Below are 20,014 nucleotides of genomic sequence, written 5' to 3'. Positions count from 1 at the left end.
TTCTAATTCTTCCTTGGATCATTTCACTAAAAAAACAGAGTAAATGACAGAACAGACAAAGTCAATTACTACCAAATCCAGAGATATCCATGGGGGTAGTTTATGGCCTTAGAGGATTGTCATAGTCTTGACATATTACAGCAACCTCTGGCAAAAGTATCTGACTATACACAATTTTTTAAACAAGAAGTTTGCAAACAGCTGAGCATTTCACCCTTGACTGTATGTAAAGCATATGACTCATATTTTGCTGATGACAGAGTGGGAAAGAGACTCTTCCACTGCAGATAACTCTTATCCTCCCAGCACAAAAAACATTACCTCTTGATTTGCTTCCTGTGCTGCTAAGCAAAGGACGTCCTCTCTCAGTTCATCTTATCCTGGAATCATCTTGATTCATGCCCTCTGGTAATTTCCACGTTCGCTTTCCTACATTTTTTCTGTGGTGGGCACACATTTAATTTCAACATCTTGTTTTATGTCTCAGTTTTCTCAGAGTCTCAACAACAACAAGAAATCCAATCCAGCCAATGGAGGAAACTGTGAGATCAAATGATAACTGTTGGATCTGGATGCTAAAAATGCAGGAAGAGGTTACTCAAACCTGTGCACAGCTTTCCCACAGCCTGAGATCCAAAGAAATAAATATCAATGAATGTAGCCCAGCTGAATCTACTTAGAAGAGTGAGAGTGGGAGATGGGATTCGACACATACATTGTTTAACCTGGCAACAAAGGGCACAATTTGGAAAACTAGTTGTCAAGGTGTCTTCAAAAATTAGCATAGTATGTACAGCAGTATTGCCAGAGGGACTGCTTCCTATCCTGTCTACAGAACTGTGTGAAATCCTTGTGATGAAATTCTCAGCCCTAGGGAAACAGCTGCTTTCAAGATTTGTTACAAGCTTGAAACTCAGCTCGGCGTCATCGAAATGTGTGAAGAACTTTCAAGGAAACATGTGCTGACTTTTGGCTATGGCACTGAAACAGCTAAAATTGGCTCGGGCTGATCTTTGCTTTCAGCATTAAGCTGATGCCAAACCCTCCAGTGATGGTGAGAGCTGTACACAGACACAAAAAATATTCTCTGCAAGGAACAGACTCTTCTGATCATCAAATAAAGTCCAAAGCAATCTCATTAACTAAACTGCATTCACTTCGGATTTTTAGTGGCAGAAATAAGATCTAATCATCAGCAGAAATTGTATGTGTGTGTGAGACTGGGCCTGACTTCTTTCTTTGAGTGATAGTCAATTGCAATTTAATTGAGATTAAACAGAAAGAAGAGATTATATAAGTTGGGAGAAAATATAAACTTTCTCTGAAATCCCATCTGCTCACAATTCATGTTCGTACTTTAAATAAACTTGAATAACCATTAAGAACAGTTATGGTTAGTCTTTAGGTCTGTAATTTCTGGTAAAATCAATTGGATTTGGTGCTTAAATAGCTCCAATCCAACAATAAGTTAAAGTAATAATGCAAAATGTGGCTGAAATTGGAAAGTTGTTCAGCATTTCTACGGGTAGATGATATGAGACAAAAGCATCATTGGCTCCTGCAAACAAATACAGCACGCATACCACAACCTCAGAGTATGCAGGAGACCAGATCCTCTCACGTGTAAAGAATGAGACTGCTACAGATAATTATTTATTAAAATAAACTGGACTCAGATAACCCCTTGTATTCTGACATCTAAAAGCATTTTTCAGATGTGCTTTACTTGTTTACTTTCTCCTGCTCCTGAAAGTCTTTCAGAAGCACTACATCAATGTTATAAATAACTGCAAAGAGAACAAGTAAGCAGGTAGCTGAATGTCAGAATGGGAAAGCAGTGAAGAGCTGAGCACACAGGCCAGGACTGCACTGCACTTGATAGAAGAAAACCACTCCACAACATCTGCCTCTGAAACACAGGGCTGCTGAAGTACTTAAGGACAGCATTTGTTGTTGTTTTTAATTTGATTATTGTACAGCAAAAACATCTCAGAGAAAGGATGAATTGGCCCTTCATAGGATACCTTTGGACTCTGCCTAAGCTTACCTCGCTCTCTAAGCAAAAGTTGAGACCTTCTTGAATAAGAAACTGCATGAGCTATATATGGGCCTTAGGAGACATTAGGATACCGCTGAATATTTCATTGTCTGGAAGTTTTCAGAAAAGGTTACCAAGGGCACTGATACAAGAAGGCTAAAAGCTGACAACTCAAAGGGTAGGTAAGGACAGGAAAACAGAAACGTATTTAAGAAACAGCAAGGACCAAATAATAGACAGTATCGAACAACTGGATAGCTACTGCAGAACCACAAGAGGAGTGAAAGATGAGGCTGAGTTAAGGGCTGCATACTGCTAGCTGGGTGTTAGTCATGTTGTTAGCATCAACAGAGACTGGAGAGAGAAGTCGATCCCATCTTGCCTAAGACAAAGCTGTTTAGTTTGTGGCCTGATGTCCTTATCTGTTCAGCTCCACGAAAAGAGTTGCAAGATCACTCCTAGAAATTAATGCAAAATGGTCCACAACTGGATAAAGTGGAAGAAATTTTCAGTCAGCAGATCTGCATGTCCTCTGTTGTAAAAGAAATCTGAAAATGTTTCTAAATCCTTACTCAGCCAGTAATACTACATCATGACACTTATTTTTATGTGCTGTGATTAAGTTTAACAGGAGTGCTTCCTAAATAGCCTGTGCTCTGTCCTAGTTAGAGGTATGTATATTATTAACAAACATAATGATGATGCTTAGAGGGTACATTTTATTCAGAGATCTCAAAGCACTTTTCAAGGATTTAATATTAATGCTCTTTATCTGTCAAGGTAATTCAAAACCATTATATATCTTTTGTATGTGTCTAGGCTAAGATAGATCAAATAAATGGCATGCCAAAGACCACAATAGCACACCGATGTCACATCTAAAAGCATATGCCAGAGCCTGCGCTACAACCAGCACATTTCAATATAGCATCTGAAAACCCATCCAATGGGTTCTCCAATTGTTATCTAATCTTATTAAGGCACAGGCAAATGAAACGAAAATCAAAAGTCACACAATGTATGCAGACTGAGCCCTTATTAGGATCTGTAATGCTTAAAATCCTAACCCAAGATTAACCACTTGTGCGGACTCTTTATTCATTACCTGTGAAGAGAGCACTAAAAATCATTATAAGTCCTGAGTTCATGATGTCCTTTTGATCTCAGCCTACCCAACACTTACAGGCAGTGGCTGTGTCCCCTCTGAACCATGTGTGCACCCCCAGCTCCTGACTGCCAGGGCAGCACGAGGCACTGAAGCATCCCTGGCTTTGTGCAGCATTGTCCAGCAGCAGCTACCAGCGTGCTATCAACATTTTTCTCATCCTCAATCCAAAACACAGCTACATAGCAGCTTCTAGGAAGAAAATTAACTCTATCCCAGCTGAAATCAGGACAATATGGCATCTTGTAACTATTTACTAGGTAGCAATAAAGCAGCACATGATCTGGAGGATGGCTTAGAGCAGGCACCAGGAGCTATAAAAAGCACATCTTCTAAAAGAAAGTGGCAGACAGACACTGCAACTGAACAACACAATGAGTATTAAAGCTAAAGGGAACTTTTTAAAGAATCACAGGTTATAATGATTGATGTCAGGTTCAGTTTTGGAGATAGGTGCTGTTGGATGCTCTGAGCCCAATTTAGCTTTCATTTATATCAGTGCAACATCATGCGCTTCAGTAAGGCACTGCTGGCTTAGCCCAGTGGAATAGAGAAGAAAATAAATTTCTTTTCGCATTCAGCTTGTCTGCTCCCTACTTTGTCTTCACATCAGTCCTTCTAGAGGTCATCCAATCTCTTTTTATTGAGATGATGGAGCACTTCTCAGCGCTGGGATACAGCACACAATGAATTGAGTTTTGAAAGCAGCTGAAAAAAGTAAGACACATAATCCCTTTTGAAAAGGGAATTGATTTTGACATTTCTACATGGTTTGTTTTTTTTTCTTGCTGTACAAATCTGACTCTCAGAAATAGGCAAAACACTTGGAAGAACATATTCCCAAGTATCTTTACTAGAGGGATTCATAGGCACAGGACCAGGATAAGCCTTCCACATGGATGGCACCAGACTAACGATACGACAGCAGGGAAATGCCTATACAATGCCAGCTCATTCCAATGCTCAAGCTATGAAATCGAACACTTTCCAGAATTTCAAATCTTTGTACTCAAAAGCTACCTCTTCTCCAACACCAAGAAAAAATAGAAGAAGAAATTCAAAATTGCCTTTCTGCAAAAAGAACAGCTCTACAAACCTGGTCATTACAGTTTCTTTCGAATCTCTCACAATCACTGCTGACTACTAGCTGTCTTCCTCTCATCATAAACTGTTCATATCAGTGACTAAGAAGTGAAGCCATGAAGCCATGATCCCCGACTCCGTATTCAACAGAATTCCTCACTCAGATCCTCTTTGACATCTGTTTTGGTATTCTTTAATTTTGTCTTGTTCTTATGTATAAACACATTTGTCCCAACAGTGTAACAGAAATACCACAGAAAGAAATATTATCATCATGGCTCGAAAGGAGCGCACATCCTTTCCCATTAAACAGACTTGTTGGTATCTTCTGCAGAATTTGGAAAAAGTTCCTTTTCAAGAATTACGCACTCAACTGTCCCACTCATACTGGGATTTTCAATATGGGTGATGAGAAAAAGGCAAACAACTCCACCAATAAACCTTTGGGTGAGTTTTGGATGGTTCCTGAAAGATGTGGGACTGTTACATCACTTCTACATTCAGAACTCATCTTTGCCATGACTGCTCTTCATACCGGAGAGATAATAGCATTGTTCCTTCTGCCTTGAAAACCAACATCAGCAGCACTCAACTTTTATTTTGAGTACTGTGTATTTCTGAGTTTGTCCTGTATCCTCTTTACTAGATCAGACCAGGAAAAGTATTTTCTTTCTCACAGTTGCTTCCTCCTAAGGTAAAAAGTTCAGAAAGATTTTGATGTCAGGAATACTGAAATTGAGCTGAAATGACAGGACATGATTTCATCATTTTCTATCAAAATGAAATGTTTAGACGTAGCAGAAAATAAAAACATCCATTTGCTGACTTAAATCAAATGTTTGTTTCAAGACAGATCAAAGTTATTTGGAATGAAATAAGGCAGTTCAGCTGGTGAGAAAAACCACATTATATTGTGGAAAACCATGGCAGATTGAACTTGATCTTCACCCAAACCTCCAGGCAAAGATTTATTTTTCCATAAATTCAGCCCTAAACAACCATAGTCTGTGCAAGTGTTCAATCTAAACAAAATCCCATTTGCTGATGGGAAAGTATCTTCTTTCATATCACACAACAAACTACATGGACCACATCCACTTTTCCCTTCCACTTGGATGCTCTGAACCCTGAGCTATAAAACCTCTGTGACAACCTCTCCTGAATATTTCACATCGTGGTTAGCTAGTGGAATAGACTGTGACTTCTGAAACAGGGGCTTGCTCTTCTTTGCTGCTCTTCATCTTCTGCTCTGCTCTACCCACATTGCAGGTTGCATTTCTCCCTCTGCCCTCTCCTCCCAGTGACTCACTGGACAGACACAGGCCAGGATGAACACAGGCTTCTTCCTTTGCACCAGGTGAGCTATTAAACTCAATCAAGATATAACACACAACTCAAACCACTCTTACTGTGGCTTAAACTTAAGAAATAGGAGGGAAACTGGGATTCTTCATACACTTGTGTCTAAATACTGGTGCATCTTCTCAACACCTCCATTTCTGTGGCCATGTCTTCACCTGCACACATGGTGGTTATCTTTTCCAGCTGAAAACTTGTGTGATGATGTGTCCAAAATTGTATTGCAGAAAGAATCTCAAATGAACTGCCCTCAACGGTGTGCATGACAGAAGCAACAGCACTGAGACTGCCAATGCTAAACCAGGGAGCAGATAAAATCCTGGACCTGACTACATTCTCCTCTGATTTTGTACTCTGTCACTCCACCAATTTTAAAAGAACTCAACTTTCCCCTGTAGTGCACACAGAGTAAGGAAGAAGAGAAGCAGCTGCTGAAAGTTTAATGTTTTAAAACACTGTTTGCTTCAGGCTGTTTTAGGTGCTCTGATACTTCACTTTCTATTAAGTCTACCACTTGGTTAGAAAGATGTTATTTTGCCACAGATAGAACCAGGCTAAGCGTTACTGGAAGTTCTGTTTATCTGAAGTAATATCTTAGAAATTGCCATGTGCTTTGTTACCTCCTTCATATATTCCAAAGCAATCAGAATAAAGTAGCTATTAAGCCTTCACCTGACTGGGAGTAGCTACCTACTACGTAGATGTGGAACAGTTGGAACAGTTTTGTATCTCTCTCTGAAAAGACTGAAAATGCAGAGCATTGAAAAGTGATGCTTTGGAGATTTCTCTGCTTTGGTAAGGCTAAAAAAGGGGCCATTCTCATTTGTGAAGCAGTCTGTAATTTGCCTCCCTTATTTTGGAATGGTTACTCCATCAGTGTAGGCTAAATCATTTCACGCCATCTTTTGCCATTAGTGATATTGTTTAAGTGGACTAAATTCTGTTGTGACTTATTCAACCAAGTTCAGGTAGATGCAATTTGGTAGAAGTGCTTTGAAATCCGCAGCGAAAGAAGTGAGTAATAAATGTGGCTCCTGTAACTAGAAGTTAAGTGGAGATACTAACATCCAACAGGGAGAATGAGCTTAAATTCTTCATCAAACAACACAAAAAACAGAAGGAATAAAAGATGTTACGTGACAGATGTGTTGAAAATCCTGTAACAGTGAAGACATAGAAACCTAAGACTTTATATTTCAATGGGCATTTAGAGCAGACATTTTCTCCCATTTTTTATTTCCTTTCTCTAATGCCCAGAGAATAGAAACTCTAATTACTGTTGCATGCTGAAGGCTGGCCACTAATTGTATAGCTTTATCTTCATTACATAAGATGTCTGTGAATAAGGCTTGGTCTGAAACAGAGCAGGTAAACTGAAAACTCAGACATTTTCAATTAAAAGCTCACTTTAAACCGGTGACTCATTTTAATGCTCCTGAAATCTGCCATTCTACTGCAGAGGAGTGAACTTTAGTGGGATGTTTGTAGAAGCCTGGAACATCTTTTCTCTGACTAGATTTTCTGTTTGCTGTAGGTCTTGTCATTAGCATCAATGTGAAAGCGTATATATATCAAAAGCACATAAACCTTTATAGGTACATTAATGAATTTACAGATGACAGATACATACATAGGAATTACTACCACTTTAAGTTCTTTGCCAGGGTAAGAGATGAACATATTATATACCAAAACAGTTGGAGGTTTATATAGGCCAAAACAAAATGATTTGATAAACAAGAACTGCAGAAAATAAAATTAATGTTTAAAATATATTCCAGATGATATATTTGCTTTCAAATTATTTTTCCAGTTCTCTGAATAAATTGAAAAGTTAATTAATTTATATGAGTGAAGACTTAGCTCATTAACTTCAACAACCCAAGGCAAGAAAAACAAATTATTTCTTTATATTTTAAAACTTAGATTCAGTTCATCAATTTGCTGTATTTGGCAGATTTATCAGATTCTAAGGGGCTCCATAGAAGCAAAAAAGTTGTCTAGATTAAGACAGTCAGAAAGACATTTAATCAGAAAATGCCAGCATGGTGGCTATTCAGATAAATAGAAGACCTGAGTAGATTCTAAAATGAAAACATAAGTGAAGATGGACTTCTAAATTGCATGGGCTCATCTTGTGTAAAAGAAATTATCATGAAGAAATTGCTTAAAACAAGTCCAATAAGTATCAACCTTACAACATTTTGACAAAAAGCTAAATCTGCTTAGAAAAAATTCAAGGGAGATTATTTAAATCCATACCCAGCTCTATTCTTCAATTACCCTGCTCCAGATTGTCATCCCCTCTGTGACATAAAGTTACACATCAAACTTCCAGCAGTTCTCCCATATGACAGTAATAAATAAGCGCCTGCACTCTTCTTTTCCTTTAAAGACAACTACCTCCACCAGGAAGAGTCTTTTTCAGCTAATGGGGCCCAAAGAGGCCTGCTTGGAGATAAACAGTACCCTCAGCCATTTCAATCTAAAGTAAAATGAACAAAGGTAAGATGAAGAATGCTTAGCATTCCAGTCAGTTTTAGTCTAAGGCAAATTTCACAAAGGCCAAGTCCTCAATATGGTGCAGTTCACAAAAGTTAATGGGAAAACAGTGGTTTCCAGCAGCTGGAGGGGTGGCATGGAGTATTTTTAATCATTTTGTGACATGCTGGTTATGTTAAAAAAAGAAAGAATGTTTATTTGTAGCCACGTCTCTTATTTTGTCTTCTCATGTGACAGCCATGCATAAGTTTGCAAAAGCATATAAGCTGCTGTACATGAGCCAACATTTCTGTCACCATGCTGGAATGCCTTCCACTATCTCCAGTAATCGTCATGGTCGACTGTGGCTTCCACTGCAATTAATGTACATGAGCCATTAACTAACCTGAGCAGAAATATTCAGGGCTTCTTATAAACTTTCAATGTTTACTGGTACAAGATGAATGTCTTCATGAATCAGTACACCTCTTGAGGGTCCATCCTGACCCTAAGATTTCAACAAAAACGGTGGCTTAGAAATCTTCCTGCAAGATGTCTCCTCATCATTTACTGAAGAAGCATACACTGAGAGTAAAAGGTACGAGTGCCATTATATTGTCTGCTGCTGCTGCTTATCTTTCAAAGATCAGCCTACATAGCTGTTGTACAGAGTAAATCCATTGGTCAAGTGTCTTATCAAGTAGTTTCCAGTCCATGACTGGCAGGCAACGTGCTTTCTGTGGGGCACTCTATTAGCTGCAGAGAATCACAATTTCAAAGCTAATGTTTGCAGTACATGACCAGCTTAGTACCAAGAAAAGACATGAGCTTTGAGACACACAATTCCTATATCAGTGTGGCAAACTAACTTCAGAGGAACTATTTCCTTTTCTAGAAGATCAGCTGCCAACTTTCCTGACCCCACACAACCCATATAACTGAAGAGTAAAAAGCAGAGATAGAATGAACTCTGAAAATACTTTTCAAAGGTGGGAAGTGACAGGCAGTTCCAAGTATTTGACACGTAGATTGGAATATATGCAATTTCCTGTTTGTTTCATTGCTCCACCGAACCAATCTACACATAACAGTGATAATAAACCTTAGTTTCTTGGCAATATAACAGTTAGAAAAAGAAAGGAATTGTCACATTAGAGAACATGACTGTTTTGTTGGGCCTCTCCCTTGGTGCAATGAAGCAGTATGAGCCTACCTTAATGACATCTTCATCTGATGATCTGCACTCCACAGAATCCAGAAGATCAGTCACAGTCCCATCATCTTCTACAGAGATCACTTTGACAGGGACAGCCACTGTTTTCCCAGTGAGGATAGCTGTGTTCAGGATCTCTGCTTCCTAAGAGACAAAAAAGCCCTTTTGATTAGCATATTTCACTATTACTTCATTAATACCACCTAGAATCAGCATTACATTAATTTCTAAAGACAATTCTAAGAATTATTCCCAACACGGTAGGCAGAAAGAAAAAATGTCCTCCCTTCCATCCTGGAACAAAATTTCCAGTTCTGACTTAGGACTGTTAAGACATTCATCATACACTCGTTACTCTTTCATGAATACTCATCAGGTGTCAGAGCAACCTGGCGCCCAAGGCATGATTCTGTGCCATACTAACAAGACATTTCTTGCTTCTAGCAACAGTGAAGACTCCATCCTGAGCTCACTAGTGACCATGCTGATCACAAAAAAAAATAACATACCTTCAGTTTGGCTGTTTTATCCAAAATACATATATACAAAAGAAATTCTAGCCTTAAATGCAGGCTTTAGGCTGGCCTTGAAGATGCAAGTTGGCAGATCCAGCTCATGTCCCCTAATTTACAACTAATGAGAATGGCTAGTGGCAGTGCCTCTTGTGACAGGAAAGATCTGGGTTCTCTTGCTCTACTACCTAGGGAATTAGAGTGCTGCCCTTCTGGCCTCATCCAAAGGGCTTCATGCAATGCAGGGCAGTAGGTAATCAGACTCTAGCCAGGCTTTTTAGGATTTATCCTTCCTCATGTTGGGTAGTTATAGGCAAGAACTGTCTGCAATTGTTTCTTGTCCATGGTAAGGGAGTTGGAACGAGATGAACTTTGAGGTCCCTTCCAACTCAAGTCATTATATAAATCTATCTCATCTATTAATGAGGCTCATGCAAACCCATCCTCTCTCAAAAAGGAAGGATGCTGGGAAGGTTTAGGCTCCTTAAGCAAATTCTGCAGTGACGTGTGTTACAAGTATATCATCACTGTGAGGATTATCACAAAATCTGCACCTTCCATTTGATTTATTACTTCTAGCACCAAGTTCTGATTATGTGAAGAGCACAGGGCTAAGCAGCACCCTCAGTTACCTAGATGTTATGTCAGTCGTGCACAGCAGGAACTGCTGACTTGTGCCAAGATACACAGGAAGCCCAAACTGGTCCCTGAATTCTTCATCTCCTTATTGTAGAATATTGCTCACTCCTGGAAAGGTCTCTGAGCTTTTCAGAATCATGCCTGCGAATCACAGACTATCCCATAGAACAAGAGGCTCTTGATTTCAGCTATCTCTCGTGAAATAAATGCTTCCAAAGCCCCCCAAGTGCTAACTGCTCACTACCTAAATAGCTCACGCTATGAGCTTTGAGATTGACCTGATTTCACTCATGGAAGACAATAAAGTAAGAGACTGAAATTGAGTTACTGGGAGATGATGACTCCCCCTACTGCCTCTTGGGCTAAGGAGGAGAAACTGAGACTTTTCTCATCTAAAGGGTATGGATCAAAGAGACCTTTTCTTATCACTTAAAGAAATAGAGATACTTTATTCCGACTCAAAGCAATATGTAAAGAAAGAAAAAAGCTCATGTTCTTTTGAAAGCTGCTTTGCTAAAGTTTTCCCATCTTCCCCGTGATCTTTAGGGGAGGGTGAAATAGGATTTCACAAAAAAAGAATTTATGAAAATCCTCTCCCTCCCTCAACACAAAAGCCCTTCAGATATTTTGAAATTACAATTTATATCAATATGAGAACTGTACTGTAAGGCCCATCTGTCATGAGTGCAAGTTTGTGCTCAGAAGAGGATATATTACTCAGGCAACCGAGATCTTGGGAAGATTTGCAATTAAGTTTCCAGATTCTCTTATTTATTTCAGATCCAAGCTTCGCAGCGAAGCTACCACATGCAGGTTATTTAGATCCAATTGCCACTCTCCTGTATGCTCCACTGAGCTAGAAATGGGGCAGTTTGACAGAACAAGTGCTATTAAGCATCCATGATAATTACAGAATCCAAGCATTAGGTTCCTATCTCACAAACATTTTGCACGAATTGCATTTCAGTGGGACTGTTTGAGGCCACAGCACATGCCTAGCTGCTTGCAACTAGTGCCAAGCTGAAAATACCTGCTCCCCCAAGCAAAATGAAACCTTGTAATTATTTTATAAAGTAAAGAGAGATTTAATAACTAACCCTCTGAAACAGTATGATTAATGAGGTCTGCTCACCAAAGGCAAATGTAATTTCCCATGGTAAGAACTAGTAACTGATAACGTTCCTCAAAAGATTCATGAATTTGTGTTTCCAAATTCTAAGTCCTGGCTTTGGACATTCTGAATATGGACTACATCCTAATGTACACGATACCTGCTGCTCCCTGGAAATGCATGCAAAACCAAGTTACTCAGTACATCAGCTATGTCACTGTCACTAGCTTCTGTTCCTTCTCAGTCACTTTTGAAAAGCACATCTAACACACAGGGAATTTCTGCATGCCCAAAGTTTCAGCTGGCTTCAAAGCTCCATAACATCTTGACATCTTGCCCCCAGAGCCACGGTCCAACAGAGCTGAACTTCAACCAGTCATGGCAGTAATCCTGAAGACATTAATGGGAATGCTTAAATACCAGGAGATGAGTGTATGCATTGCTGATTCTAAGAGAAGGAAGTAAATTCATGTTTTATTTCTAAAACCAAAGGTTCCAGAGTCAAGGTTTTATAGCTTTTGTCTGTATTCACATTCTAGATGTATGTACACAACCAAAGTGTTTACGGAACTGTGCACAGCCCCACCAGCACAGTGTTCAGCATGTGACAGTGCTGCTAATTCTTAGGCAGTCGTAATGATATCCATCCCTTACTTCTCCAAAAGAAAAGAGGGATGAAAAAAATTATTGTCTGGAGTTCATGGAAATAAACACAGTGTTTTTCTATCAGTAAGTGCGTGCCCAGTCCCAGGAAAACAAATCACCCAGTACTTCTCTAAAGCAAAACAAACACAAAGCAAGCAGGCAACGTCTGCAGCTGTGCTGGACTAACTGAGCTGTACATTCTGTCTGCAGAGTCTTCAGTATGTCCACACGCAGGGGTCTGGCGGATGATTTCTTTAAGCACCTGGTTTGCATCTCTCCCTTCAACATAGAGGCATAATAACAATTTCCACCAATTTATGCAGCGGGGGCAGAGCAAAATGTTTTTTCAGTCATTTGTTTAATGGTAGAAAGGGCTTAATGTTCCCATGGTGAAAGCGTATGAAAATTATTTCATTTGAGGAAACAAACATGATGCTTATTTAGCTACATAGAGATTTATGGATCAGAGTCTCAGCATGTAAAAGCTATAAATCTAAATAGTTTCTAATTTAAAAGTGTTACTTTTTGCTGCTTAAGTGATAACAGAATATTCTGAAGAAATATTACTTTCTTTATCCATAACTAACACAGATTATGCGAGATATCATGTTAGGGCATTGCAAGATGGGAATACTTACAGGTTTTGCAAAGCTATAGAAAAGTACTCAGACCACATAAGGTTGCTTCCTTGAGCAGCTATTAAAAAGTTCCTGATCTTTCTCTAAGCATTACATAGCATAGCTCGTGTACACGGATCCCCTAAAATAACCAAAGGAAATAGGAAGAGCAATCAGGGAAAAACATTTTTCTCTCACAATCGAAATGGAAGACCAGGTAATCTTTATTCTGAAATTACTACTGCATTCAAAAATGGTAATACTGTCCAAGAAGATTCTGGAGTGAGCGTTCTTTGCCTGCTGAAGAGATTGATATTAAATAACTGAGCATATTAAGCCCCCCAGCAGAAGCACATTCAGAAGATGCACACAGTAAGTATCTATTTAAGTAGATACACAGAAGGGAACACCTATTAGTTTTTCAGTTTTAATTGGTAGCTTCTGTGCAATTTAATTACCTTTGGATATCTCCTACCTTATAATTCCTGGGGTGAAAGAAAGAACTTTAACAATATCTTTATAACTCATAAGGCATTTCTCTTCTTCCCTTTGTTCTCCCTCCATAAACGTTGTTTCCTAATGTTTGTATTAATGATGACTGCTAAAATAAATAAATATACAACCGATTCACGCTCCTCTTTGAGTCTCCACATCAGCTTTGTATCAGAAACATTTTGTCTAATAGTAAAACGCAAAGAAAAAGCTGGTAGTGATTGTCAGCATTCTTTTCCAGGAGCGTTTAGCAAGGTTCAGGAGGCTGTAATGCTGAATCCTTGTTAGCCCTCACAAGGCTCACAAGCAGCAGTAAGACACCAGCTTGCTTTCCAAACAGACCTCCAGACATATTTTTTCAGAACAACTCGGGCTGATCTGCAGCTCGTACCCTTCAGGAGGAGGAATATTTGTCCTACCACAGTAAACAGGGAAGAAGTATTATAAAGCCACTGCAGCTCTACGAATCACATTTCATAAGCACAGCAGATCTCCAGTTGCATTTCTGATTACAGTGGTAGAATACATTATTTCCAGGCTAAACGTCTAGCTTCTAAAACGATGCTTGGTTCTTCTTTTTTTTTTTTCAATAGCTATCTTGGCTTTCGAGTTTGCCATCGACAGATTGCAACAGGGAAGAGATGAAAATGATCGTGGAAATCTCCTGAAGCACAGGGCATGCCAGCAAGAGGGAATGAATGGCTGCCTGGAAATCTGCCCTGTTTGGACACTAGCACCTTCCATTTTCCTCACAGTGTTGCTGTTGCTGTTGTTTTCATTAATCAGACCATTGATCCAGGGTACCACCATGAATATATCCATTATTTATGTCTAAAGGCCCAGATTTTCCACCTCTTCAGCTAGCAGCCATCCTATTTGTATCAGAGGATCCACGCCTCAGTCATGCATAACTAATTTCAAATCTTATTTAGCATCAAGTCTCAGAATTAAGAAGCTAAGTGACAGCTGTTTAATTAACTCCTTAAGCTGATTAGAAAGCATTACCGAAATCCCCCCAAGGAAGAGTTTATAACTGTCAAGAGAGCCTAAGGCCATGCTAATGCTTCTGTTTAAATTTAGTAAGCTTCTAAACCAATAAAGTATAAATGCTTGACATCCTCACGGATGTGGTCAAACTCAGCTTTTTTTTCCTTATGCTACCACTGCAAGGGTAGAAAACAAGAACAACAAGATAGGAGGGATTTGAGAAGTCAGAAAGCAGCAGCTGAGCAATAAAGATGCACCTCTGAAGGAGCTGCTGGGAGGTCATAGCACCCAACACTTGGCTGCACTGGATTAGCAGCCGACACGGGAGTAAAGCTGAGCTTGCACCTTAAATGCAGAGTCATCTCCCAGCTTCTGGTTGCAAGTACAAAGGTTTGCTCATAGGTTCTTAAAACTTAAATCCACCTTTAATGATAAGATTATGGCAGCTGAAGTACAAGTTTTAGAAGCAGCTGGGGAGGCTAGATACACGGTGGTAAAGAGGAGCCGAAATGCTCCAAAGCAAATTTCCTTGGTTGTATTACATTATTGTCAGATCTGAGCTTGCAAACAGCTTGAGCTCAGGCCTAAAATGTCATTGTGTTTGGTCTAAAAGCTTGGAGTAAATGAAAGAACTCTGAATTCCTTACTTGCCTTGTGGTTCCTAATCTTTTAGGATGCAAAAAAATAAAAAGGAGAAATTGAAAAATTAGATGCAGTTCTCCTGTGCCCAAAGGAACTGTGGATAGAAAATAAAACACACACAAAATAATTTCTGAAGCCTGCAATATAAATGAAAGAGCTGACAGTGTTACCAGTACGAGAATGATGAAACCTGAATGCAGAAATGCGAGAATGCTGACACGAACATCAAAACCAACTGTTTTAATGTGTGCACTTCTCATTGTGAAGAGTGAAATCTGAAGTGGGAATGGAAGATCGGAGAAGAGCATATTAATTATGTTTTATTTAAGAAATTGCTACTTAAATGGTTTTTGCTTTTACTCAGTACCAGCAAGACAGCTCAGATGTGCTCAGCTTCAGGACACAGGGTAAAAAGGAACAGAAAATGAAACCCAGGTGTGTGCTTCTCTGGATACATCTACCTGCTGACTCTGAATCTTCAACACAGCTGCTAGACAGGGAAAAATGGATTTTTTTTTTAAACAGCAAAATGTGATTGCAAAACCTTGGCTGATAAAGAAATGGGTGGCAGAATTAGTCTGAATATATTTTTTCTTCTTTTTTCAGGCTGTGATCCCTTGAAAAGTTCATAATGCCGTGCAACGGGGGGTGTCTCCTCCAGCCACTGTCTCACACCTCCTCCACTGGGGCAGAATCAATGCTTATACAGAGCCAGCAAGATTAAACAACCCATGTGGCCAAAAATCAATCTCTTCTGTTGCTTTGGGGGGTTCTGCCAGATCCATTCCCTGTTCCGCTTCACAGCACCACTCCTCAGATGGAGTCTGGACATGGGGAAGGTCTGGGGAGGCACAGTTGGGGTGAGAGGTGGGGGACCAATTTCCATGCTGTGTTTACATTGCCTGGGAACGTTATGAAACTTCAGCTTGAGCAAACAAACAAATTTCAGGTTGCTGGCAGTTGTTTCAAAGCCAAACAAAATCCATGTTTGATTAGCTGAATTATTTTTCCTACCTCGTTTACATATGATAATAAGCCTAAAATTGTTGGCATAGAGAGGAAGTAACACAAGAGTCACTTTCTTCCAAACATTACACCCGTTTAACCTCTTATTACTAATTAATCCTCTCATCCCCTTGGTTTGTAATCCTTGATCTCTGACACGATTCAGGGACTCAGGTAAGATTTTTGTCACAGAGCTGAGATGTTGTGTTTTGCTGTCTGCAGAAGATGCAGCATGAGACCCAGCTCCTGGGGCACAAGGACCATCTCATACTGCTGTTCTGAGAGGTGACATTCACACCATTTCAAATTTCAGGGCAGAATCTGAGAGTCAAGACTCAAGGGAGTTTTAGGAAGAGAATAACCAGAGACACAGTCTCCTGCAAAGGCAAGGGGAGGCTGCTGGCTTCATGACATATGTTGCATAAAAATGACCTCTCTTATTGATACATCTTATTCCAAAGTGAATTTCTCCTTTAGTAATCCAAAAGTATACACAAAAAGAGGCAAGTGCTGAATTGTAAGAGCAATGCATGCACACACATCCTCCAGCCAGCCGTGCACAAATCACGCACAAACTTATTCCAAACATGAAAATAATTTCCAGCCCTGCTACCCTGTTTTATAATGCAATCCTCCCCAGACTTGTCAGCTAAAAGCATTCTTTCAAATTGCCTTTTCAGCTGAAAGTGTAAATAAAAATAATGAGTTTAACTAATAAATTCTTACTAAACAATATCAGCAATGAACTATTATGGACTAAATCCAATACAAACCGCAAGGTTAACTATATTTCAATTTTCACAGAACCACGTATTGTCTGTAGTTCGAAAAAAATACTTCCTTTAAACACTAGAGAAATCAGTGACATTAAAATCATAAGTCTCCTATCCAGGTTCTGCAAAGGCTGCTAAAAGTTAATGATGAAATATAGCTGCCTCTCCAGTAGGCCTGACAGATAATCATTTTCTTCTGAGAATCAATCACCACCTTTTCAGTGATTTACAGGTGCCAAGACAATTATACTACAGGCTAAATATTGTCTGTTTAGTTCCTGTTTCTGAGAAATTGTGACTGCTGGGGTATTACAGTCTAGGAAATACCACAAACAAAGGAATTAGAGGGAAATTATAATAGCAGCCCAGAAGGTCCAGGAGGAGTGCATATTTGTCTTTGAAGTTCAGTCAAATATCGATGGGCCAAAAAGGTCACACAGAAAACCAAGCTGGTGGGTTTCCAAGAGTCACCACGAAAATTCAGCAGAGCAGCTGCAGCCTGACCAAGATATGATGGTGGCTCAGCAAAGACATAGGGCCAATTTATTAATCTTGCAGGCAGGTGCATCCTCACTGAAGCCAACTTATCAATATTTGCTTTTCTCAGAATGAATTAGGCTCAGAGGCTGCAGTTCCACAGTGGGATTTCACAAAGAGCACAGCAGGCATACAACATGGGCAGCAGTTGTTTCCAAAGCTGAGTATTATAGGCTATATCTCACTTCCTGAATTAACATGAACAACTTCATTTCATGCCATATCTGACACACAAGTATTTCCAAACAGAGTTTGTAGCAGTCCTAGAAAAGTAAACCAATGGCCAGTTCTTTCCTGAACAGCAGGTAGCCCCTTTGCAAGACAAAAATGAAAACACAAACTAAGAGCTCTACTGGCATATTTACTCTTCAAACTGTTTGATTTCGAAGCCTTCAAAATGTGGTCTTTCTTGAAGCTAAGAACATTACTGCATTGGAATGGGGTTATGATGGAGACAGAGGAGGTTCTGTTCCAGAAATGAACAATTTGGTGAGGACAAGCAGTGAAATGAAGCTGCATATAAATACAAAGCACAGCAATCACAGTGTTCCAGTTAAAAAGAGAAAACAGCCAGCAGCTGGGTTGTGCTGTAGAGAAATAAGTAACATGGGATAATCACATAAGGCTGTCAGTCCTTCCAATTATCACACTGATTGGTTTTTGTATTTATGCAGTGTCCAGCTCACACTTCTGCCCTGAGCTCCAGCTGCTGAGCCAACCAAAAAAGGTAACTGCTGTCATGGGGGTGAGACATGGCAAGCACAGACTATCACTGCAAGAACAAAAAAGGGGTGATAGGACATGCTGCCTTTGGTGCTCTTACTCACAGCCTTGCTACTATTAAGGAATGGAACGGTTTGTAAGAGTACCAGGAAGCTGCCCAAGTCATACTGGATTCCCTTTGCTCTCAAGCAGATGAGGGGTCAAATTCTTCACATGGGAGGTCACTTTTTTTCCTATCTATAGAGTAAATGCAAATTTTAGTTTACTTGAAATGACATTTTGCTTTGATGACTAGCATTTAGGAATTGTGTTAGCTTGCTTTTGGCAAGTCCTGCTTTGTTTTTTGATGGTTAGCAGTGCTACTATGATTGCAGGAAGCTGCCATGTATGTTGCCTGTTTATCAAAGTCAAGCAGCTACGAAGACTATGAATTGTCAGGCTGCAGTTCTTCAGAGAAATTGCTAATTAATTCACAGGCTCCAAACTGTAACTCCATGAAGCTGTGTGTGCATACTTGATTTTGGTCTCTCAGCAGACCGCTTTAGCTGATAATCAAGGTTTCCTCAAAAAGCAAACCAACTAAATTGGGTAGGGATTCCTTGCTTTCCCTGAGCAGACATCTTTGCAGGGGGGACAGGGATGTCCTGTTGCCAAAGGAGGGTCTCTCAGAGGAGCAGGGTTGGGAGAGCTGGGCTGAAGGTATGCAATACACTGTGTGCGATGCTATTGAATTGCTGAGACTTGAGAGACTGGTAGGGACATGTCATGCAAAATTAGCTAAACCCAATCAAAATTTCACACATAGGGTCAGCATCTCAGCTCCCAGATTGATGTGCTAGCATGAAGGCTTTTTTGATTCTCAGGCCTGCAGTGGAGGAGCCAAACGTCTAGGTTTGTGCCTGCAGGGGTCTGCAGCTCTGTCAGGGGCAGACGATGGGATATGATGTCAGGATTTCCAGCAACAAAATGAAAGCTCTAGGAGATCACTTCAAAGAAAAGATGTCAATAAGATTCTTGCAATGCAATTTAGCAGAGTAAATATTTGGTGCAATGTGTAGCAGAGCCAGAATAACTGGAGTCAAACTGACTGAGAGCGCTTTGCCTTCCTGGAGGGAAGTATTAAAAATCCCCAAACAAATCACAGCCCTTGTCTAATATATCTTCTCTTTCTTCTTTCACTTGCTTTTGTCATTCCTGGACTGGATTCAGAGCTGCACATCAACCCTTTCCCTCTTCCACGCAGCACTAACCCCCATGCATTTGGTAGGTTGAAGGGAATACAAAAGGGCACAGCCAGGGAATCCTGCTCCCATCTGCCATACAGCTCCTTGGGGGCTGGCCAGCAAGAAACAGATTACAGCAACCATTGTGATGTGGACATATACAGCAGACAAGTCTGACAGCTCCTTTTTTTGTCACTCTCTTCTTTCCAGAGCCATGCAGTGATGACATCTGTGTCCTTCCCTTGGCCCATTCACCATGGCCGTCCCCAGAGCAGGGGCAGGGCCCTGGGACAATGAGGGCTCCTTGTTGTCTCAGCTCTCTGTTCTGGCCACAAACATATTTCTACACTGCTGCAGCTAGGAAAAGATAAGTGAAAGAGAGCTGAGGCTGGTACTAGCAGGAGATGGGAAGGCAAGTAGGCAGGGATCTCCAACAAAATACCCTCACCTCCATGCCAACCCTTAAATGAGGTGTGGGAAGGGCTGGATCCTGGCTCCACCCCATCTGAACACTTAGGTGCACTGCTTGCACCTAAACTCCCCTGAGTTGGCCTTCCCTTCCCACCAGGTTCTTCATCACTGCTTCAGATCATGACTTAGCATTTCCACTATGCTGCTATCTGTTTTCTTTCTCCCACATAACAATATTCGCCAGCTTCTGCACCAACTGGAAATATTGATACACAGATTAGGAAGGCATAGGTGAGTCAACAATCCCACAAGTTAAGTCAAAATATTTTTCTCAGAAAAAAATATTTCTGAGTGCTTA

The 20,014-nt window shown here is 40.2% G+C and overlaps 1 protein-coding gene across 1 annotated transcript in view; it reads right to left on the bottom strand.

Moving 5' to 3' along the window:
- TMEM132D (transmembrane protein 132D) overlaps positions 1 to 20,014 on the bottom strand; it is a gene marked incomplete at both ends in the record, with an annotated part of 192,715 nt that overhangs the window by 25,957 nt on the left and 146,744 nt on the right. Inside the window, one exon of the mRNA XM_079543845.1 lies at positions 9,340 to 9,483. Within this exon, the coding sequence (XP_079399971.1) occupies positions 9,340 to 9,483 (144 nt within the window). The remainder of the gene's footprint in view (positions 1 to 9,339; positions 9,484 to 20,014) is intronic.

The sequence above is a fragment of the Tetrao urogallus genome (assembly GCF_951394365.1).
Source record: "Tetrao urogallus genome assembly, chromosome: 17".
Classification (NCBI taxonomy): Eukaryota; Metazoa; Chordata; class Aves; order Galliformes; family Phasianidae; genus Tetrao; species Tetrao urogallus.
Note: the sequence above shows the minus strand (reverse complement) of the source record. Positions and strands in the feature narration are given on the sequence as shown.